The sequence below is a fragment of the Eurosta solidaginis genome, unplaced genomic scaffold, assembly GCF_040869045.1.
Source record: "Eurosta solidaginis isolate ZX-2024a unplaced genomic scaffold, ASM4086904v1 ctg00001119.1, whole genome shotgun sequence".
Lineage (NCBI taxonomy): Eukaryota > Metazoa > Arthropoda > Insecta > Diptera > Tephritidae > Eurosta > Eurosta solidaginis.
In genome coordinates, this window is record NW_027136965.1 from 441506 (window position 1) to 466999 (window position 25494).

The 25494-nt window shown below is 37.8% G+C and overlaps 1 protein-coding gene across 1 annotated transcript in view; it reads right to left on the reverse strand.

Annotated features, from left to right (window-relative positions):
• LOC137235970 (probable cytochrome P450 28d1) overlaps positions 1 to 21454 on the reverse strand; it is a 44252-nt gene extending 22798 nt beyond the window's left edge. The window contains exon 1 of the mRNA XM_067758678.1: positions 21128 to 21454. Coding sequence (XP_067614779.1) covers positions 21128 to 21144 — 17 coding nt within the window. The 5' untranslated portion in view covers positions 21145 to 21454. The remainder of the gene's footprint in view (positions 1 to 21127) is intronic.
• Between the last annotated feature and the right edge of the window lie 4040 nt (positions 21455 to 25494).

Here is a 25494-nt window from a genome sequence, read left to right on the forward strand (position 1 = left end):
TCATGACGATTCTGTCTTGGTGGCCACCACAGAAATCGCATGACATATAATATCAGATGAAAAAAAAAAGATATAATGCTGGAAAACATCGAAGATATAAAAAGAACATTTAAAGTATACGAAAAACTTTTGCATCCACTGTACCTTCCATCTACCAATTAGCTGAGCTACTTCTACTACTATAAATCACCTTACTCTTCTATCAATTACAGCTCTTCAATTGTCTATCCAGTTACCATTAATTCACAAAAAAAATAGAAAAAGTCAGCTTATTATGAAAAAGCGAGCATGAGCATAACGGGCATGGTATGTAAAGCAAATGCAAACGAATAAAGCAAAAAGAAAATATATAAACTTATAATATCAAGTTACCACTATGACATAAATTACAACTGAATGCAAAAAATTATTTGGTAACAAACTAAGTTGACTGGGTCATTCAAGGAAAAATGAAACAACACGGCACACTTATCACAGTGACATTTGAGTGACCGTCTATAATTAAGCATAAAATTATATAAGCTCACTTAAAAGGCCGATGGTGTAGTATCGCGTAGAATTCACCCCATTTCAAACACGCTTAACATTACAAACGCTCGTTCATTGACCCAAGTAACTACCATAAGTTCTTTCGCTTTCACTAAGTCACCTAATGCATTAATGCGTCATACCGAACTGCTCAAGCGGGAATCATATTGACAATATGTAGGTCAATAATTTGCTGACAAGCATTACTCACTATTGAGTCATGCACCTGTAGTATGTAAATATTAATGTAAGTATGTATATTTGCATAGGTTAAGAACTTCTGTATAAATAGTAATGAGTTTCTTTAATAAAATCGAATACTGATCAGACTTCCAAAGTCAAAACATTCTCTCATTAATTTGTTACATTACAATCGATATTAAGACCTGTAGGAGAATCCAGGTTATAACCAAAATCAGCCAAAAGTTGTTAAAACCAAATTAGCTCTTTAGCTCCTTCACAGGCGGCCATGCACTCGGCCTCTGTTGTTGACAACGCAACAGTCTTTTGACGGTGGCTTCTCCATGTCACAACGCTGCCCTTTAATAGAAATGCATAGCCGGTTGTAGATCTTCTTGTATCGACATCAGGAGCAAAATCTGCGTCAGTATAACCTTCAAATTTACCTGACCTATATTTTATACAGTAGTCCATGGTTGCTTTTAGGTAACGAAAAATCCTCTTAACAGCGTGTACGTGGGAAATATATCATATGCCGTTGGTGAAGTGAGCATATAATATATCTGGGTGTCAATTCCGTAACTGTGAAAAACTGAAAAATGTACACTCATTGAAAACTCATTTGCACACACAATTTACACTTTAAATTTTCATGCGATTCTGTATATTATTGTGTACATTGTTTTGCTGAATGAGCGCTGAATGTAAAAGTCTTATGTCAGTGAGAAAATATTCATCAAACGCCATGAAAACAAAAAAGTCATTCTGCAACAGTGCGTATGAGTTTTGAATGTCAGAATAGTGTACACTGGCTGCCAAGAAAACTCACGAAGTTTTTATCAGTGAGTTTTTTGTTCACAGTTTTGCTTTACAGAATCAGAATTTCAAAGTTTACACAATTTCTTGTGTACACTTTAAAACTCACAGTTAGCGAATAGGGCCCCTGGTCTGGATACTGTAGCAGCAAACATCAAACAGCCAACAGCTTCTCTGAATGGGTACCTTACAGTAGCTTCCTCGCTACGTTTTGATAGATATGTGTTACCGTCACTAGGCGTTCAAATACCTTTTGAATCATCCATGTTAAAGCGTTGAAAAATTTTCTTTATGTAAGAATGTTGGCTAATTTTTATAGATTGGTTTGGTGTATCGCGGTAAATTTCAAGCCCAACATAATAGTTGTTTTCACCATAAGTTATACGAAATTCACTCGATAATTTTTCAATGAATAAATTTAAAGCGGATTTGGTTTGGGATAATATCAACCCATCATCAACGTATAGAAGCAAAAAAATCTTACTATTTTCAATATTGCCGTGAAACACACAATGGTCAGCACTAGACTGCTGCACTTTAAATGTTTGCAGAAATTCCACAAACTTTGAATTCCAATTACGAGATGCCTGCTTAAGCCCATAAAGACCCTTTTTAAGGCGAAGAACTTGATTTTGAGCTTGAGAGACATTGATGCCTTGTGGGATGTCATATAAATCTCCTCATGGAGCTCTCCGTATAAAAAGGCAGTTTTGACATCAAATTGCATCATCTCCATGCCCTCAAAGGCTGCTACCGCCATAGCCACTCTCACTGAATCATAATATGGTTCTTTATAGTCGATACCAGGTTCTTGTGAATAGCCTTTAGCCACTAATCGCGCCTTAAACACTGGTTTTTGATTTGGGTTTGATTTAATTTTAAACACCCATTTGCATCCCACAATATTTTTATCACGGGGTTTTTCTACCAACTCCCAAGTTTTTTTAAGCTCAAGGGAATTGATTTCTTCATTTATTGCCGCTCTCCAATTCACGGCGTGTTCCGAATTTATGGCATCTTTATATGAATCTGGTTCTGAAATAGTTACTAAACAGCCCATGTAATCGTATCCAAATCGCTCTGGTGGTAAAACTTCCTTACGCAAGCCATACCTGTTATGCTCTCTTGCATCAGGATCAGAACTTTGTAACGTAGAACGATTTGATGTATTTGGCATATCGGTTGCTGAAGTCTCTTTTTTCATAGAATTCTTGGGAGTGCTGGACATATGCGGCTGAAAAGACGATGAAACGCTTTCATCTTGTTCAGTGTTTTCATTACCCTTATCACCCTCGTCGTCTTTGCTAAATGACCCAATTCTAATTGCCTTTTCATTAAAAACAACATCGCAACTAATAATTATTTTTGCTGACTCCTGATCGTACAAACGAAAATTTTTTGCTGAAGGTTCATAGCCAACTAGATACATTTTCTTTGTTTTAGCATCCCACTTTTTCCTCCCAAGTTGTTTGGGCAGATAAACCATGCATTCAGTGCCAAAAACCTTTAAGTGACTCAAATCGGGCTTCTTGCCAAACCAGTATTCGAATGGCGTTTTTGCCCTACCAGCCGATGCTGATCGATTAATTAAATAAAACATCTAAGTTTTTGAAGAACTTCAGATTTGTTGGATAAAAAATAAACGTACCTGAAGCATGTGTCTTCATCCTTAAGCAACATGAAATAGCGAACTCCACCGATACCAGATTCAGACATAGGGCCGCATAAATCCATGTGAAAATATTAACACTTGCGTGCCTCGCGTCGTATTGCAGATCCAATCTTCACAGAAAAAATTGTTATGTTCCGTCACATTTATGTCATCAGCTAAACCTCTGTCACAGATGTTTTTGATTGTTGCTGTATTTATGTGCCCAAGTCTGCAGTGCCATTGCTGGATTGTATTGATCTTTGCCGAATTTTCTTTATAATCATTTCTTTGCTTAAATAACATTCTAAATTGATTTTGAGAGTCACGAATACCGGCGGCCAACATGTTAAGCTATTGCATAGAATTTATCGCGGGCTTGGCGACTAAATCAAAAAAGACCGTAACGGATATTTGTCAAAAAAGGTTCGGTGTTAGCAACATGCCAAAAAATTGGATCTCTATCATAAACAGCGGTGGGCACCACTACATTTACACGGTTACGAAATTGAGAATGTGTTAGTAAACAAGAACGCGTAGCGAGCACGAAAGCAAAATCAATTATTTATTTAGTTTGATTTCAATGCTTGAACGGTGAACACATGTCACACGCACTCTTTGGTACTCTGTTTTAAGCGCGTGTGCGACACTTCCTCACCGTACGATAGTGATGGAACGATATTTCGCTATTGGTGATTGCATCGCCGCTATTGACAAATCGCTAATAGCTATAGCTATTGCAATCCAAAAATATCAGTGATTGGCGATTTTCCTTCATTCGATTCTTTTGAATGGCAATCACCTCTGGCAGAATATCGCCAATTGCGATTATAACGATTGGCGATTTTCCTTCAGCATGAAATTCTAATACTAATATTGATAGCGGGGATGCAATCATCGATAGTGAAATAACGTTCATCACTACTCATCTGTGTGCTTTGCTTTCAGACTGAGTAAAAAAGTTTATTGGCGACAAAAAGGAATAATTTTCTCGAAAATTGGAAAAAATATACTTTTACAAAAGTTTGCCAGCTATTATCGAAAAACGAAAAAATTTCTCGTCAACATAGTGGTAAATAAGAGCGAAAAAAGTATGCCTTTTGTGCAGAGAAATTGTGGAAACGGCGAACGGAACAAAGCAAACTTGTGCAACAACAATTTTGACTACGAAGTGATGTGCAATAATTGCAAAAAATGGTTTTGCAATGGACGTGGCAGCACATCTGGATCCCAAATTGTTAAACTTTCGATGAAGGCTCAACATAGGGAAGTCACCCTACATTCTGAAGGTCCACTTCGAGAAACAGTACTAAAATTTTACTCGTGTGGCGTACGTAATGTATATGAATTGGGATCAAGAGCAATGTTGTTGTTGTTATTGTTTTAGCGATAAGGTTGCTCCCCGAAGGCTTTGGGGAGTGTTATCGATGTGATGGTCCTTTGCCGGATACAAATCCGGTACCATAGCACCATTAAGGTGCTAGCCCGACCAACTCGGGAACGATTTATGTGGCCACATTAAACCTTCAGGCCATTCCCTCCCTCCCTACCGCCAAGTTCCATGATGAGCTTGGGGTCGCCAGAGCCTCGTCTGTTAATGAAACAGGATTCGCCGCGGATAGGTGAGGTTGACAATTGGGTTTGGAGAAGCTATATATTGCGCTGGCACCCTGAAAGGTTGCGCTACACAGCCCCTTGAATCTGGTATTTTAGTCGCCTCTTACGACAGGCATACCTACCGCGGGTATATTCTGATCCCCTAACCCGCTGGGGTATCAAGAACAATGGAAACCACTTATAACTGATCGTTCGTTTTTGCTGTGGTTGGTTAAGGTGCCTACGAGCAAGAGCAGTAGCGTGCACGACAAATATCAGCAGCACAAATAAACAAATTAGAGGAATTTTGGAAGGAAAATATCGATGCAACATTTCGGGATTTAGAGAAGCCAGGTATAGACACTGAACCATCACAAGTGCTATTGCGTTATGAAGATGGTTATCAATACGACATAGTTTTTGGTCCACTTGTGCGCTTAGAAACAGAATACGATAAAAATTTAATGCATGTGTTATTCATGAGTTAATACTTCTAGGCTGTAGCCGTTAACAGTTTCATAAAATTTGTGTGTTTTGATGGAAAAATAAAAGAATTACAGAAACATATATCACTCGTCTTATTGTAAACAGATTAGCTCAAAATTTAAGTTTTTTGGTAGAATGCAATTCAAGCTTTGTCATATGGTTTGTATATGGTTGAATATTCCGGCTAATTTCTAGGGCACTGAAGTGGGTGGCTAATTTTCTGCTAAAGAAAATTTTTATAATAGTTTGAAGAATTTGCTATATTTTTTCTCTATATTTTTCATTAAAAACTGATCCACTTTACTATACAAATATTATGCAGCCAAATACAACTTTCAGAATAAATTCATACGGAGTATTTCTGAATACATCGGTGTTGTTGTTGTTGTTGTTGTTGTTGTAGCGATTAGGTTACTCCCAGAAGGCTTTGGGGAGTGTTATCGATGTGATGGTCCTTTGTCGGATACAGATCCGATACGCTCCGGTAACAGCACCATTAAGGTGCTGGCCCGACCATCTCGAGAACGATTTATATGGCCACATTAAACCTTCAGGCCATCGCTCCCTCCCCACCCCCAAGTTCCCTGAGGAGCTTGGGGTCGCCAGAGCCTCGTCTGTTAGTGAAACGGGATTCGCCGCTCGAAGGTGAGGTTGACAATTGGGTTGGAGAAGCTATATATTGCCCTACACAACCCCTTGAATCCCAATACATCGATGTAGTATAATATAGTAAATAAATCATGTTTTTATGGTGTTACATATACAGATTTATTTCGGGTTGATTCATCTTACATTTAAAAATCAAAGCATTTTGAATTAGCAAAATTTATAAAACAAAAATGTATTGACATCTATTTCAGCTAGTTTCATCTCATTGAGTGTAATACGAGACTGAACATATTAGAATTTCACATTACATCAGTTTACAATAAAAGGTACATATTTTCGTCTATTTATTCCAATTTTGGTTCATATATTCTGTATACTAAATTAAATTAATGTATAACATTCAATCTACTCCGGTAAACAAACTTAAACATTCAATATTTATATCCCAGTATACAAATAATTGCAGATTCGCTTATCAAAGATAAATGAAAGCGATCGCCATAGCTGTAAAAAATAGCCATATCTATATTCACCGATAGCTCAAAATCGCTGTACTGCCCATCATATCGTCTGTATAGAATCGCTTGTTAAAATAAAGCGATCGCTATAGCTATAAAAAATAGCCGTGATTTAAAAATAGCCATATCTATTTTCACTGATAACTCAAAATAGCCATATCGTCCATCACTACCGTACGACCATCGAAATCAAACTAAAGTGGCAATTACCCACCGACGTGTGCCGTACGTACGGACGTTTGTCGTACGAAACACGTTTGACCGAACCCTCAAGCCCGTAGGAATCAATGTGTGCGTCTGTGTACATGTACATAACATATTTGTGTGTGTATTATTTACAGCAAAGCACTGTTGCCATTGACCAGTTTGCATGCATGCTTATGGAAACATCAACTTTTTATACTCAGTTGAGCAGAGCTCACAGAGTATATTAAGTTTGATTGGATAACGGTTGGTTGTACATATATAAAGGAATCGAGATAGATATAGACTTCCATATATCAAAATAATCAGGATCCAAAAAAAATTTTATTGAGCCATGTCCGTCCGTCCGTCCGTCCGTTAACACGATAACTTGAGTAAATTTTGAGGTATCTTGATGAAATTTGGTATGTAGGTTCCTGAGCACTCATCTCAGATCGCTATTTAAAATGAACGATATCGGACTATAACCACGCCCACTTTTTCGATATCGAAAATTTCGAAAAACCGAAAAAATGCGATAATTCATTGCCAAAGGCGGTTAAAGCGATGAAACTTGGTAGATGGGTTGACGTTATGACGCAGAATAGAAAATTAGTAAGATTTTGGACAATGGGCGTGGCACCGCCCACTTTTACAAGAAGGTAATTTAAAAGTTTTGCAAGCTGTAATTTGGCAGTCGTTGAAGATATCATGATGAAATTTGGCGGGAACGTTACTACTATTACTATATATGTGCTGAATAAAAATTAGCAAAATTGGATGAAGAACACGCCCACTTTTTAAAAAAAATTTTTTTTAAATTCAAATTTTAACAAAAAATTTAATATCTTTACTGTATATAAGTAAATTAAGTCAAAATTCAACTCCAGTAATGATATGATGCAACAAAATACAAAAATAAAAGAAAATTTCAAAATAGGCGTGGCTCCGCCCATTTTCATTTAGTGTGTCTAGAATACTTTTAATGCCATAAGTCGAACAAAAATTTACCAATTCTTTTTGAAATTTGGTAGGAGCATAGATTTTATGGCGTTAACTGTTCTCTGTGAAAATGGGCGAAATCGGTGGAAGCCACGCCCAGTTTTTATACACAGTCCACCGTCTGTCCTTCCGCTCGGCCGTTAACACAATAACTTGAGCAAAAACCGATATATCTTTACTAAACTTAGCCCACGTACTTATCTGAACTTACTTTATCTTGGTATAAAAAATGGCCGAAATCCGACCATAACCACGCCCACTTTATCGATATCGAAAATTACGAAAAATTAAAAAAATGCAATAACTCTATACCAAATACGAAAAAAGGGATGAAACATTGTAACTGGATTGGTTTATTGACGAAAAATATAACTTTGGAAAAAACTTTGTAAAATGGGTGTGACACCTACCATATTAAGTAGAAGAAAATGAAAAAGTTCTACAAGGCGAAATCAACAGCCCTTGGAATCTTGGCAGGAATACTGTTAGTGTTATTGAATATATAAATAAATTAGCAGTACCCGACAGATGATTTTCTGGATCACCTGATCCACATTTGGTCGATATCGCGAGAACGCCTTCACATAAACATCTAAAGGCCACTCGCTTTTAAAACCCTCATTAATACCTTTAATTTGATATCCATATCGTACAAACACATTCTAGATTCAACCCTGGCCCACCCTAATGGCGATATCTCGAAAAGGCGTCCACCTATAGACCTAATGCCCACTCCCTCTTAAAATGCTCAGTAACACCTTTCGTTTGATACCCATATCGTAAAAACATTCTACAGTCAGCCCTGGCCCACCCTAATGGCGATATCTCGAAAAGGCGTCCACCTATAGACCTAATGTCCACTCCCTCTTAAAATGCTCAGTAACACCTTTCCTTTGATACCCATATCGTACAAACATTCTAGAGTCACCCCTGGCCCACCCTAATGGCGATATCTCGAAAAGGCGTCCACCTATAGACCTAATGCCCACTCCCTCTTAAAATGATCAGTAACACCTTTCGTTTGATACCCATATCGTACAAACATTCTAGAGTCACCCCTGGCCCACCCTAATGGCGATATCTCGAAAAGGCGTCCACCTATAGACCTAATGCCCACTGCCTCTTAAAATGCTCAGTAACACCTTTCGTTTGGTACCCATATCGTACAAACATTCTAGAGTCACCCTTGGTCAACCTTTATGGCGATATCTCGAAAAGGCGTCCACCTATAGAACTGAGGATTACTCCCTTTTAAAATACTCATTACCACCTTTCATTTGATACCCATATCGTACAAACGCATTCTAGAGTCACCCTGGCCCACCCTAATGGCGATATCTCGAAAAGGCGCCCACCTATAGACCTAATGCCCACTTTCTCTTAAAATGTTCAGTAACACCTTTCGTTTGATACCCATATCGTACAAACATTCTAGAGTCACCCCTGGCCCACCCTAATGGCGATATCTCGAAAAGGCGTCCACCTATATACCTAGTGCCCACTCCCTCTTAAAATTCTCAGTAACACCTTTCGTTTGATACCCATATCGTACAAACATTCTAGAGTCACCCTTGGTCCACCCTTATGGCGATATCTCGAAAAGGCGTCCACCTATAGAACTAAGGATTGCTCCCTTTTAAAATACTCATTACCACCTTTCATTTGATACCCATATCGTACAAACACATTCCAGAGTCACCCCTGGCCCACCCTAATGGCGATATCTCGAAAAGGCGTCCACCTATGGACCTAATGCCCACTCCCTCTTAAAATGCTCAGTAACACCTTTCGTTTGATACCCATATCGTACAAACACATTCTAGAGTCACCCCTGGCCCACCCTAATGGCGACATTTCGAAAAGGCGTCCACCTATAGACCTAATGCCCACTCCCTCTTAAAACGCTCAGTAACACCTTTCATTTGATTCCCATATCGTACAACTAGAGACACCCCTGGTCCACCTTTATGGCGATATCTCGAAACGGCGTCCACCTAGGGAACTAAGGATCACTCCTTTTCAAAATACTCATTAACAGCTTTCATTTGATACCCATATCGTACAAACATATTCTAGAGTCACCCCTGGTCCACCTTTATGGGGATTTCTCGAAAAGGCGTTCACCTATAGAACTAAAGCCCATGCCCTTTTAAAATACTCATTATCACCTTTCATTTGATACCCATATCGTACAAACACATTCTAGAGTCAGCCCTGGTCCACCTTTATGGCGATATCCCTAAATGGCGTCCATCCATAGAACTATGGCCTACTCTCTCTTAAAATACTGTTTAATACCTTCCATTTGATACACATGTCATACAACCACATTCCAGGGTTACCCTAGGTTCATTTTCCTACATGGTGATTTTCCTTATTTTGTCTCCATAGCTCTCAACTGAGTATGTAATGTTCGGTTACACCCGAACTTAGCCTTCCTTACTTTTTCCAATTTAATTTTTGATGTTTTAAAGGCTGGAATTAATATTAAATAAATATAAATAGATCACATATTTATAATCTGCACTTTTACATAATTATTTCGAATTATTTTCAGAATTTTTCAAACTTTAATTAGATGTTTTTGCATAAAACTGCAAACGGTCAAAAATTAGCGCACAAAAGTTTACTAGGCAACTCTGTTTAGTGAGAGAGCGATCAGCTGACACGTTCTTACGGAAAAAATAAAAATTGTTTTGATTTCTGCGTTCCGGGCTACGTACGTACGGGCGTTGCACGTCGGTGAGTTTTCGTTTACATTGCAATGAAAGTTAAAGTTAAAGTTAAAGTTAAAGTTAAAGTTAAGGTTAAAGTTAAAGTTAAAGTGAATGTTAAAGTTAAAGCGAAAGTTAAAGTTAAAGTTAAAAATAAAGTTAAAGTTGAAGTTAAAGTTAAAGTTGAAGTTAAGTTAAAGTTAAAGTTAAGTTAAAGTTAAAGTCAAGGTTAAAGTTAAAGTTAAAGTGAATGTTAAAGTTAAAGCGAAAGTTAAAGTTAAAGTTAAAAATAAAGTTAAAGTTAAAATGAAAGTTAAAGTTAAAGTCAAAGTCAAAGTTAAAGTGAAAGTTAAAGTTAAAGTTAAAGTTAAGGTTAAAGTTAAAGTTAAAGTTAAAGTGAATGTTAAAGTTAAAGCGAAAGTTAAAGTTTAAGTTAAAAATAAAGTTAAAGTTGAAGTTAAAGTTAAAGTTGAAATTAAGTTAAAGTTAAAGTTAAGTTAAAGTTAAAAATAAAGTTAAAGTTAAAGTTAAAATGAAAGTTAAAGTTAAAGTCAAAGTCAAAGTTAAAGTTAAAGTTAAAGATAAAGTGAAGGTTAAAGTTAAAGTTAAAGTCAAAGTTAAAGTCAAAGTTAAAGTTAAAGCTAAGGTTAAAGTTAAAGTTAAATTTACAGTTAAAGTTACAGTTAAAGTTAAAGTTTAAGTTAGTGTTAAAGTTAAAGTTAAAGTTAAAGTGAATGTTAAAGTTAAAGTTAAAAATAAAGTTAAAGTTAAAGTTAAAATGAATGTCAAAGTTAAAGTGAAAGTTAAAGTTAAAAATAAAGTTAAAGTTAAACTGAAAGTTAAATATTAACTTCTCATTTATTCAATAAAAGTAAAAAATTTGTTTTCTTATCGGTCACCACGCTTAAAAAGGTTAACTTGAATTAATATCAAAGACAAAACTTGAATTAATATCAAAGAAAACAAAATGTTGCATAAATATTATAATTGCATAAGATCATAATATCACTGATGACATGATATGAAACTTCTCGCTCTCTGAGAGCGCGTGAAAATGTGCATTTTTTATAATATTGGCCATAGATACCATCATGCTCAAAATCAAGTTTGGGCATTTCAGAATAACTTTGGGGTATTGTACATGGTAAAGGTTTAATTTATAATTTTCACCGAAAACTTACTCAAGATTGTCAAATGGGATATCAAAAAACTCGAGTTTTTGTCCGGATTACAAATCCGAAGAAAAAATAACTATTTTTCACCCGTGGGAAATTTATCAGTGACAACACCTTTCATCAAAGGGCTGCACACGAAACGGGTTTTGGTAGCAGCTTTCGATTGGTGAAAAAGTCAGCTTCTTAGTCTTCGCATTGATGTAGATGGATGCATAAAGGTCAGGTTTTTGTGGAGCGTTGCAACATTCCACTTTTGACAGCTGAGATAAATTGTAAGTATACGTATAGGTTAACGCAACATGTATAATTAACAGCCTTTTGCGGACGACAACGCAGATACTTCACCAAGTGATCTAATTTCGTAATTTCTTATAAATTTTTTGCGTTTTTTATTGTATGGGGATATACATATGTATGTACATAACCGTTTTGGTCGCATCAAAGTGAAAAAGGGGCTAACCGTTCATTGTTAGCTTATGGCGGTGCCAGCGCAACAAAGCAAAGCAACGCAATCGAAATATATTATTTCATATTTTTTCACTTATCTACCACAAAATATTTCTACAAAACTTTCCCTTTTTTATAAATTTTTAATAATTTTTTATCACCTTACTTGCTGATTTTTTTGAAAATAGTGAAACTGAACGGATTTCTTGGAGTTTTTTTTTTGGGTAGTTTAGGCAACTCTATAGCCATCTGATGTTCTTGGAAACGAATGAACTTTTGTTTACAATCGAATGAACTTCAAGACCCATTCTTGGAAACGAATGAACTTTTGTTTACAATCAAATGAACTTCAAGACCCATTCCTGGAAACGAATTGAGAGAGAATAAAAGTTTCATATCATGTCCCATACAAGAATACTGACTATCATATGACTATCATCTGATTGTCAGCAATGTCAACCTAACGATCAGCGCCTCATACAAACTTTCCATCACAAAATTAAGGTGACTTGCGCAAATGTGATGTAAACAACTATGTACGTGTGAGTTTTTGTCTCCTTCTTATACACCAACATGACCTACTGATTAAGTATATAGCCGTACTGCTCACTCTCATCCATTTTCCTGGATCAGTGCTGACACTCTAACTATCAAAAAGTGTCACAAATGATAGTTTACTGTAGATATCAGGTTTGACTGTTATACTATCATAAATGACCATTATTATATTCCGCCAAAAATGAAACAATGCTTTTGCCTTTTATTTACTTTATTTCATTACGTTTTTAATTTTGTACGTGATAAAAGCATACGTATTTCTTATTTGTTTAAAATAAATAGTTTTATAAGAATTCGAGTTCAGAATGTTCAATTTAAATTCAGAAAATAACAAAACAACAGAAGAGCGCTTTCCTCATGCGGAAACACATTTAAAAATTACCACTATTACCACTAACCACTATTATTTTTCGCGTATCAATTTTTTGAGTGCGCCCCACACATTCCGACAGCTTTTGGTATTTTTTATACTCAGTTGAGCAGAGCTCACAGAGTATATTAACTTTGATTGGATAACGGTTGGTTGTACAGGTATAAAGGAATCGAGATAGATATAGACTTCCATATATCAAAATCATCAGTATCGAAAAAAAATTTGATTGAGCCATGTCCGTCCGTCCGTCCGTCCGTCTGTCCGTTAACACGATAACTTGAGTAAATTTTGAGGTATCTTGATGAAATTTGGTATGTAGATTCCTGGGCACTCATGTCAGATCGCTATTTAAAATGAACAATATCGCACTATAACCACGCCCACTTTTTCGATATCGAAAATTTCTGAAAACCGAAAAAATGCCAAAGGCGGTTAAAGCGATGAAAATTGGATGAAGAACACGCCGACTTTTTAAAAAAAAATTTTTTTAAATTCAAATTTTAACAACAAATTTAATATCTTTACTGTATATAAGTAAATTAAGTCAAAATTGAACTCCAGTAATGATATGATGCAACAAAATACAAAAATAAAAGAAAATTTCAAAATGGGCGTGGCTCCGCCCATTTTCATTTAGTTTGTCTAGAATACTTTTAATGCCATAAGTCGAACAAAAATTTACCAATCCTTCTCAAATTTGGCAGGGGCATAGATTCTATGACGGTAACTGTTCTCTGCGAAAATGGGCGAAATAGGTGGAAGCCACGCTAAGTTTTTATACACAGTCCACCGTCTGTCCTTCCGCTCGGCCGTTAACACAATAACTTGAGCAAAAACCGATATATCTTTACTAAACTTAGTTCACATACTTATCTGAACTCACTTTATCTTGGTATAAAAAATGGCCGAAATCCGACCATAACCACGCCCACTTTATCGATATCGAAAATTACGAAAAATGAAAAAAATGCCATAATTCTATACCAAATACGAAAAAAGGTATGAAACATGGTAACTGGATTGGTTTATTGACCCAAAATATAACTTTGGAAAAAACTTTGTAAAATGGGTGTGACACCTACCATATTAAGTAGAAGAAAATGAAAAAGTTCTACAAGGCGAAATCAACAGCACTTGGAATCTTGGCAGGAATACTGTGAGTGGTATTGCATATATAAATAAATTAGCAGTACCCGACAGATGATTTTCTGGATCACGTGGTCCACATTTTGGTCGATATCGCAAGAACGCCTTCACATATACATCTAAGGGACATTCGCTTTTAAAACCCCCATTAATACCTTTAATTTGATATCCATATCGTACAAACACATTCTAGAGTCACCCCTGGCCCACCCTAATGGCGACATCTCGAAAAGGCGTCCACCTATAGACCTAATGCCCACTCCCTCTTAAAATGCTCAGTAACACCTTTCGTTTGATACCCATATCGTACAAACATTCTAGAGTCACCCCTGGCCCACCCTAATGGCGATATCTCGAAAAGGCGTCCACCTATAGACCTAATGTCCACTCCCTCTTAAAATGCTCAGTAACACCTTTCGTTTGATACCCATATCGTACAAACATTTTAGAGTCACTCCTGGCCCACCCTAATGGCGATATCTCGAAAAGGCGTCCACCTATAGACCTAATGCCCACTCCCTCTTGAAATGCTCAGTAACACCTTTCGTTTGATACCCATATCGTACAAACATTCTAGAGTCACCCCTGGCCCACCCTAATGGCGATATCTCGAAAAGGCGTCCACCTATAGATCTAATGCCTACTCCCTCTTAAAATAATCAGTAACACCTTTCGTTTGATACCCATATCGTACAAACATTCTAGAGTCACCCTTGGTCCACCTTTATGGCGATATCTCGAAAAGGCGTCCACCTATAGACCTAATGCCCACTCCCTCTTAAAATGATCAGTAACACCTTTCGTTTGATACCCATATCGTACAAACATTCTAGAGTCACCCTTGGTCCACCTTTATGCCGATATCTCGAAAAGGCGTCCACCTATAGAACTAAGGATTACTCCCTTTTAAAATACTCATTACCACCTTTCAGTTGATACCCATATCGTACAAACACATTCTAGAGTCACCCTGGCCCACCCTAATGGCGATATCTCGAAAAGGCGTCCACCTATAGACCTAATGCCCACTCCCTCTTAAAATGCTCAGTAACACCTTTCGTTTGATACCCATATCGTACAAACATTCTAGAGTCACCCTTGGTCCACCTTTATGGCGATATCTCGAAAAGGCGTCCACCTATAGAACTAAGGATTACTCCCTTTTAAAATACTCATTACCACCTTTCATTTGATACCCATATCGTACAAACACATTCTAGAGTCACCCCTGGCCCACCCTAATGGCAATATCTCGAAAAGGCGTCCACCTATAGACCTAATGCCCACTCCCTCTTAAAATGCTCAGTAACACCTTTCGTTTGATACCCATATCGTACAAACATTCTAGAGTCACCCCTGGCCCACCCTAATGGCGATATCTCGAAAAGGCGTCCACCTATAGACCTAATGCCCACTCCCTCTTAAAATGCTCAGTAACACCTTTCATTTGATTCCCATATCGTACAAACACATTCTAGAGACACCCCTGGTCCACCTTTATGGCGATATCTCGAAAAGGTGTCCACCTATGGAACTAAGGATCACTCCTTTTCAAAATACTCATTAACAGCTTTCATTTGATACCCATATCGTACAAACATATTCTAGAGTCACCCCTGGTCCACCTTTATGGCGATTTCTCGAAAAGGCGTTCACCTATAGAAATAAAGCACATTCCCTTTTAAAATACTCATTACCACCTTTCATTTGATACCCATATCGTACAAACACATTCTAGAGTCACCCTGGTCCACCTTAATGGCGATATCTCGAAAAGGCGTTCACCGATAGACCTAAGGCCAATCCCTCTTAAAATGCCCAGTAACACCTTTCATTTGATACCCATATCGTACAAACAAATTCTAGAGTCAGCCCTGGTCCACCTTTATGGCGATATCCCTAAATGGCGTCCATCCATAGAACTATGGCCTACTCTCTCTTAAAATACTCTTTAATACCTTCCATTTGATACACATGTCATACAACCACATTCCAGGGTTACCCTAAGTTCATTTTCCTACATGGTGATTTTCTTTATTTTGTCTCCATAGCTCTCAACTGAGTATGTAATGTTCGGTTACACCCGAACTTAGCCTTCCTTACTTGTTTTTTGTTAGTTTTGTTTTTGCGCTACATAGTAGTATCTAATAATTTCAATGTTGTACTATTTAAGTTTGTATTTCTTAGTTTTTTTGTTGTAGCAAGTAATAACGGAATTCAGAAATACATTTCGTTGGTGATTTTTTGTTTTTTGTCTTTTTTGTTTTTTTTTGTTGTCGCAAGTAAGAACAAAATTCAGAAATACATTTCTTTGGTTTTTCGTTTCTTTTTGGTAGTAGCAAGTAATAACGAAATTCAGAAATATGTTTTTTTTTTTTTTTGTTCATCATGCTGTTCTCGAACCAGCTATGGGGGATCGTGGGTATCCCTTTTGGGAGTAGCGTAGCCATTTGTCAATTTCGATGGCGCCACAACCTACTAAGGCACGATTGGTCCCACTAATAAGCCCGCTCTTGTAGCTATGATTTCAAATAGTTTCTATTCATTATGCGCATTGCCGCGTTTCTTTAAATTTTTTATGTGCAATTTTTGGATTTTTTTTACCACTAAGTGTGGTTACTGTGACTTTGTTGTCTTTGCCAATTATTTCTTTTTTGAAAGGTGGTTTCTGTTTTCCCTTAATCTGTCATCTTCACGTATATGACATCGTTTTCGTCATAACGCTCCGGTAGCGATCTTTTCCTGTTATGCCGTTCGATCTGGGCAATTTGCTTTTGGGTTAGCAGTGTTTTCAGGTATTCCTTTATTTTCCTACTTTTGTCTAGGAGTTCCTGGTAATTAGAGGCTTTTGAACGATTGAAAAATATCTCACTTGGCTTTCGGTTTGTTACCGAGTGAATGGTATTGTTATAGCGATCTACTGCTATATTTACCAGCTCTTTTGTCTTGAAAGTGGGATTGTCTAATTTTAAACACCTAAATATTTCGATAAGGGTGGAATGGAGCCTTTCTACTTGGCCATTCACCTCACTTCTCTGGGATGGCGTACGATAAAGGCTGATTCCTAACGATTCGAGTAAATTTTGTGTTATCGGGCTTATCAATCCGCGTTCATTGTCGGTTACCAAAATTGTAGGGGTCGTAAAATAGTGTAGTAGTTTCACCATTTTCTCTTTAAGGTGCAGAGTGGATTTGTTTCTAATATGGAAAAGTTTAGCAAATTTTGAGAATTTTTCTATGCAGCTTAAAAACTTTTCCCCTTGAATTTCGAATATGTCTATGTGAATGATTTCACAAGGACGGCATGGGATTGGTGTCCTTTGTAGTTCTGGCGTATTTGGGTGCCTATCATACTTGCTAAGTTTACATGTTTCGCACGATGAAACACATGTTCTAATCTTATTGCTCATTCCCGGAAAGTAGTATCGCTCTAGGATTTGCTTTCTATTCTAGTGGGGTTTCGATGCGCTCTTCTATGCTCCTCCCATATGACTTCAAGGACTCTATCTGGGTTTCGTAGGTCTTCTACAAGAATTTGAGCTACCCGTATTTTATAATGTAAAAAGTTTTCTAAATATACCTTCTGGAGCAACCCTAAGTGACTTTCTGGCATTTTGATGCCGTTGATTACATTCGGTCTAAGCTTTTCCTTAAGCACATTAACGATTTCTTGTTCGCCTATACCCTCTATTCCTACATAGTGTCGCAGGTAACCAGGATGAGGTTCCTCGCATATTTGTAACCTCCCCCCAAACACAATTTGATTCCTGAACACGTTAAGAGGTACCTCGACGAATGGAATTAAATCTGAGTTATCCCGATCTGCGCTATGAACGGTGTCACAGGTTGAGCTGCCGTCGTTTGCCGAGTACGACGTTGAGCCCATGGTTGCGTTTTCGCTGGCATATTCCGATTCGGACGTCGTTGTTAGTTGATTTACCTGAGTTTTTAGCCGAGAGAGAGCGTCAGCTACGACGTTCAATTTTCCTGGCTTATAGATGAGTTCGTAATTATACTCCTCTATCCTAGATTTCCATCGCTTGAGCTTGGCGTTATAATTACGGTTGCTTAAAGAGAAGGTTAGCGGTTGATGATCGGTAAAAATTTGAATCTTCCTTGCACCGTACAAATAATTTCGGAGGTTGTCTAAGGCCCAGACGATGGCTAGCATTTCTTTTTCGTTCGTTGCGTACCCCTCCTCTGTGGTGGTCAAGCTTCGTGATATAAACGCTATAGGCTTGTTTTTGCCATCATGGTCTTGTGAGAGCACCGCACCGATCGCAAAATCGGACGCATCAGTCGCTAGATTGAAGGCCTTCTCAAAGTTGGGGAATGTCAGGACTTCCGCGGTTGTCAGTATTTCCTTAAGATTACTGAATGCCTTTCGTGCTTCTTCATCCATTATTATTGCTACTTTTCTTGATTGTGTTGCTCTTACTTGTGCGTATTCGCCCCGTGTTAGGTTGGTTAGTGGTTTGGCGATTTTTGCATAATCGCGGATGAATTTCCTGTAGTAGGAAGTTAATCCTAAAAAACTTTTGAGTTCTTTTAAATTGGAGGGAGGGAGCATGTTTCTTATTGAGACTACTTTTTTGGGTCTGGTAGTATACCCTCGGATGTCACAATATATCCCAGAAACTCCACGCTTATTCTTAAGAATTGTGTTTTTTCTAAGTTGACTTTAAGACCAGCTGTTAAGAGTCTAGCAAAAATTGCTTCGATATCCTTTAAATGAGTGGCTTCATCTTTGCTAAAGATGATGATATCATCAATGTATACGAAGCAAATGCGGCCTATAAATTCTTTGAGCACGTCGTCTATCATGCTTTGGAAGATAGAGGGTGCATTTTTGAGGCCGAAAGGGAGCCGCAAAATTCGTATTTTCCATTCATGGTGGAAAATGCGGTTTTTGGGATGTCGCTCTCCTTCATAGGAATTAGGTGGAACCCGGAGGTTAAGTCTAAGGTAGTGAAGTATTTTGCATTTCCCAGGCTTGCGATGGTGCCATTAATGTCTGGTATAGGGTATGTGTCAGGAATGGTTACGGCATTTAGGCGTTTAAAATCTATAACGATTCTGTATTTTTTCTCACCATCAGGCTGCGATTTCTTTGGCACAATCCATATGGGCGAGTTGTAGGGGCTTTTCGAAGGACGAATGATGCCTTCTGATAGTAGATCCTTAATTTGTTTTTATACTTCGCTACGCATGTTGACTGGGTAGGGATAGCTTTTAGTGTAGATGGGGTTTTCCGTTTCGGTTCTTATCTCTGCCCGGACGTTGGTTTCGATCTCCATTCTACGATCGACTGGACCGAACACGTTTTCATATTTTTTGAGTATCTTTCTCAGTCCTTTCCTAATAGGGTCAGAAATACTGGGGTCTACGTTGATACTCTTGACTTCTTGTACCTTTTGTCGCTTAAGGAGCAGAAAAATATCTGGTTTTAGTGTGAGAAGATTTAATTCCCTATCTAACACTGCTTTAATCTCTGTTAGTGTATCGTCACCTATGACACCATCGAAGGATTTGAGTCCTGGAAGAACAAAGAATGTGGTATGTAGATCTTTACCAACGAATTTAAAAAAATTTTCGCACACTTTTCTGTGTATTCTTATTTCTCCCCCCGCAGAGAATACATGGAAAGGCTTCTCCACCGGTATGGTATTTTGAGCTATGCGCTCGCTAATATAGTTCTTGTTTGCCCCCGTATCCACTAAAAACTTGAGTGTTCCCTGACCTTGCGTGGTGTATTCTAAATACGGTACGCCGGACACGAGGCCGCTACCGTAAAATTTACCTGATCCCCGGTGGGTTGTTCCATATTGCTTTCTATTGTGCCCTTTCTATCTACGCCCTCCTCTTCATCTATTGGCACCAAATGGAACAATTTTTGTTGTTTGTTTGCTGAAAACCCTGAAGAACTAGGTCCCCTTTTTAGACTATCGTTTCTTCGGAAATTGGAGCTATTGGATTGCCGGCTTTGGGAAGATTGATCAGCATCCATTCTTGTGACGCCTGAGGGGCTGTTATTGTTGCGCCAGCTCTGCGAATATTGATTACTAACGCGAGATTGTCCTGACCCTGGGTGGTATGGGTTTGGTCCTAACTGGCTTGGGACTCTATTTATAAGACTTTTATTTGTTGGGGCTGTGTACCTATATCTAGATTGGTACTGAGGTGGGTAATCCCTGTTGCCTTGCTGCAAATGACGCGACTGATATACATCAGTGAACATTCTGTTATTTCTGTTGAATGTTTGTGGGGCTCTGTAAATGGCGTTTTGCTATCCACGTTCATAAATGCGAGGCATGATGAGTATGCCTCTGGTAAGGATTTTGGTTTCTGTATGAGGAGCAGCGTCGGCAAGTCCCCATTTAGACCTCTTATAAAGACGTCGAGTGCCCTTCTTCGGTGCGTCTCCGCCAAAGCCTTAACTGTTTCCTTATGCTCGTATTTTTCCGTATTGATAGTATTTATCATTAGGGATAATTGCTTGTTAATTTGAGCGTAAAATTTGGAGACTTCTTGGCGTCCTTGAGTCATGTGGGTTAGTTGTTGATCGAGCGTTTCAATGTCTCTGGCATCGGCATAGTGCAGGGAAAGGATTTCCTTAATGCTTTTCCAATAAGCATCCAGGATATTGTGGGATACCAGTGCAGCGTCTGCTGCCCCCCTAATCTTATACCTAATATGCCTTAATATGGCCCTATAGATCGGCTTGTGCCGAACAACCTGATAATCCCTAACGATTTGTTCTGCGCTGTGGATCCAAGAGGAATAGTGTTCTCGTGATCCGTCAAATATTTGGAGTTCCTTGACAGAATCTGGGAGTTTTGAAATTTCGTTCAGTTCGCCCTCAGTCAGAGGGCTTACGAGTGGCTCCTCTACTGGTTGTGGGTCGGTGTCCGCAGATTGTCTGCGCACATCCTCTAGCTGTTCTTCTAGTCTTACCAAATTTTGGCTGAGTCCCTGTATGGACTCTACATTGCTCTTTGTTTCGACACTTTTTAGGCGTTCCTCGAAGCGGTTTAGTTGCGAGAGAATGGCGTTTACTGCGCCATTCATTTCCAAAAGGAGTTTTTTTCATTTCCTCAGGAATATACAGAAGAGAAAAAAAGGTGTTAACAGTTGCGCTATCTACTCACAAATAGCAAAATTTCATTCGGCCGCCGTTGGTGTTTTGGTTCTTGACACTGGTACTTGTTTTTTATGATTTCGCTCTCACTCTGTTTTTCCTGCGTGCTCGATTTACAAATTTATGTTTTCCTTAGTACTTATTATTTTGTTTCACTTTACTTTATTTTTGTGTCTGTTTTAAATACTTTTTTCTTTAGTATGTGTTATTTTGTTTCGCTTTACTTTCCCTTAACTTTTTTTACCAACTTTTATTTCACTTCACTTTCACTTTACTTTTTTGTGTTCGATTTAAATACTTTTATTAATTGGTCCTTTTTATCAAATTTCATACACTCTGCACAGAGAACTGCTCGGGCGCCAGTTAAGCCTCACAGCAGGCGAGGCGATAAAAAATTAAAGTTGCGGTGAACTGTCCGTTCACCGAATTAAAATAAACACGAGAAATATGTTAACGTTATAAAATTTATTCTGTGCTCTTGCACGATCGAAATTGAACTGACTCGAACAAAGTAATTTACCTAGCAGCTAAATTCTTGTGTTAAAATAATTATGCTATGCTAACCAATTATTGTATAAAAAATAGTTTACTTAACTAAAACTAGATTATGCTGTTCAATCACAATTTCTGCAACTACACCAATCGTTGTCCCAATTAGCTTCCGCTTATTCTGCGCGTGTGCTGCGTCAGCGAAACTTCAACACGCAACCAAAGAGGATAGATAATAAGAGACACCAGCTGACAATGTCGGGCAGAATTGGAATTTGCCAATGTACCTACTTCTTGGGCTCGGCCATTCCGTCTCTTCCTATTTTTCGTAATTTCTTGTCTCATATTTTTTGATTCGCCTGACGAAAATTAAGTAGAGAATAAGTCAAAATGAGTGACATTGAGACATTGAGTTATTTTCTGCATTTGAGCTTTTTGAAATTTTGTTAACTTTTGTACAAATGCTTACAAAATGCGATTTCATGCAAAATAGCATGTTAATACTTTTGTACAAATGACTAGAATATTTATGCACAATTTATGTTCAATATTTATGCAATATTGAAAATTTTAATTTAAATAAATAAATTATACCATATTACAATTTAATTAATCAGGAGGAGGTGTTGCGTTTTGCCGACGGCAAATCTTAATAATGGCAATCAAAATTTACATGGTTTGAAAATGTAATTTCATGCAACATAGCATGCACGATTATAAATTATATAATTTGTATACAATATACACCTGTACATATATCAACTTTCGAATCTAAATATGTTTATAATTTATGTCAAATATTTTAATATAGTTTTCTTTGATATTTAGTTTTGATAGATATAAAAATATTGTCAATTGAAAATAGTTCTGATCTATCAAATTATAATACTTAAAATAAAAGAACATTTCAAAAATTTCAATCAATTTCATTAATCAGGCGGAGATCTACAAGATTTGCGTTTTGCCGACGGTAAACCATATTATTGGTCACTAAAATTTACATACATTGCATAAAGTGCATATGTATGTATGTACTTATAATAAATAAAAATGTAATTATTTTATTCGCAAACAATACGAATTAAGCGTTTTCATTGGGATTTGGGGGTGGTTGCATGGCTGCATTTAAATATATGTACATATGGACATGTGTCAGCTGCCATTGAACATATACATATGTATGTACGAAAACATATATCTATTTATAAATACAAATTTACGTATACGAATGGCGAATGCAATCGAATACGAAGGCTGGCAAAGTTGTCGGCTGTCAAAAGTGCTGCCGCTTATTGGTCCACGGACTTCTTAAAGTTATCAATGACAAGCTGAAGGTCTTGGCATTGGCGTCTTTTCCTTCTCCTCTGCCATATTTTAACTAGAGTGTAACAAACGATAATCAATATAATGCTAGCGAAGCCTGATATTGTTGGCCCCGTCATAGTTCTTGATTCAATTTTTGCGATAAAGCGCAGATTTTCCATACTTATCCTGTGAAGGTATGGAAGACTCAATACTTCTTGATGGTTGGTGATATTAAGGAGAACGGTCGCCGCTGGCCCTGGTAATTTCTTTAACATGCCGTTTCGGTTTACAAAGTTAGATCCGTTAACGTAAACTTCATCGTCGAAGGAAAGTAAATAAGTTCCCCTTATTGTTTTTTCGGAGTCTTCGCCAGTTTTAATCAAAGCGGTGTTATCGTTTATAATGATAATGCCATCGTCAACCACAGTAATAGGTTCAAGGTTGCTAGGGCAAGTACTGCAGTGAGCAACATTATTCGAATACAGCTGTTGTGCGCATGTGGGATGCTGCAATCTTTTGCAAAAAGTTGTTGTGAGTGTTGTGGTGCAGTTCCCAATCGCCAAATTTTGATTCCCACAGTCAGCAACGTTGTTGTTGTTCCCAAGGTGCAGGATAGTTCCATTGTGTTGAACAGGGAAAATAATAATTTTCTTACAAACTAATGTAGGTTTAGGATACTTTATTATGAAATGCAGAAGGCTCCCATCTAAAAGGGCTTTGATATATGATACCTCCATTAGGTCAGTAATTGTTGTATTTGTAGAGCGTGCCTCAAAAATATTTTTTACATCTTCCGAGTTTAGCATCAGGGGATTTATGATTCCTATCTTTGCAAGGGTTATGGTTGAAATTAAAGTCTCGATTTCGGTTATAAGGATTCTATTTCGCGCAAGCAGCGTTTCGTACAAATGATGAGTATCGATCTGTACAGCCTTTGCGTTTTTAATAATTTTGTTAACTGTTTCCGTTAGCTGGTTTAATTTTTCCTGTATCCTTGTGTTTATTTCTATCTGATGTCCCTCTGATTCTATTAGCTCTTGCTGCCGAAATTTAAAGTTTTCAAAGTCTCCGAAGTCGGGTGTTCCTGCAATCACCTTTAGAGCAGTACCTAAAATGTTAATACTCCTAGCCTGTCTATGGTGAATGTCCAGTGTTGTTAAAAGAACTTTTATGTGTGAAATGTCTGAGTCGAGTAGCATTCTCATATGGGATAAGGGGAAATGCGTTGTTAGTCCTTTCGTTTCTTCTGCTATTATTTCTTTATATACCGTAAGATTGGTGCTATGCTTAAGATAGCCGAAGTGTGTCCATACTATTACGTCGCCATCCTGGATCGGTATATAATCGGAAGTCGAGTAGTCCGTCAATTTTGCTATTGCCGTTTGGATGGAGAGCATCATAAAGGGGATCCTGAAAGATGGGGGAAAATAACCTTCTTTTAATTTACGTTATAATATTGAAAGATATTCCACGGTTTTCATCTCAGGTTGTCCTTATGGACCACCCTCCCTTTTATGAGAACCGTGGTTCCTAGATCTGCCTCAACCCTTTCTTCGACATATAAAGGGGACAGTTTATTTCCCAGTCGTCTATTCGTCTTTACTAGTACGCGTTCCCCTACGTCGAACACCCTATTCTGTCTGGAAGGATTATTTCTTTCCAATTGTGCTTGTTGTGCTTTCGTTATTTTCATGGTTATCTCATTTTTCATGTCGGTTGGTGTAGCGTGAACTATATCAATCGATTTTTCATTGGTCACCGAATGAATCGTTCGGTTGTATTCAATTGTTGCCAGTAATATAAGGTCTATCGTCTCGCAGATTTTTCTGTCCAATTTCAGACATCTGGCTATCTCCAAAAGTGTACTATGGAGGCGTTCAACCTGCCCATTCGAGGTGTTATGAAGAGGTGGCGCGTTGACGATGTCAACATTGAAGCTATTTTTTAGTAACGAGGTTATCGTTTCAGAATTTAAAGAGGCCTCGTTATCACAATAAACAGTCTTTGTCCTTGGGAATATATTCATTAGTTGAATAATTGGGTATTTTATATCTGAGATTGTTCGAGATGGTATAGGCTGTACGACAGCAAATTTCGAAAACTTGTCGAGACATGTCAAAAAGTATTTTTTATCTGTTGAGAATATGTCAATGTGCAAAATTTCTCCGGTATAGGATGGGACCGGTGTTACACCATACTCCTGCTTTCGTGGGTGCCTATCGTATTTGGCCTTACTGCAGATCTTACAATTCGCGACCACTTCGTTTGCCAGTTTGGTCATTTTTGGGAAGTAATAATCACGAAGGATTTGCTTGACATTCTCCTGGGCAGCTCTGTGAGCTCGATTATGTTCGGCAAGAACAATCTCCCTCTGTTCGTCTTTATTTACAATGTCGGTCACCATATTTTTACAGTGCCAGAACTTTGTTGCCGGAAAGCACCTTATAAGTTCATGTTGTATGCTGGCCAGTATTGGCAAAGCGCAATGTATGGCGTTTACCACATTTGGGTTCACAGCTGTTTTAATTCCTTCAATGAGATTATCTTTATTTATGAATTGAATAACATGACGAGTTTTCTCGC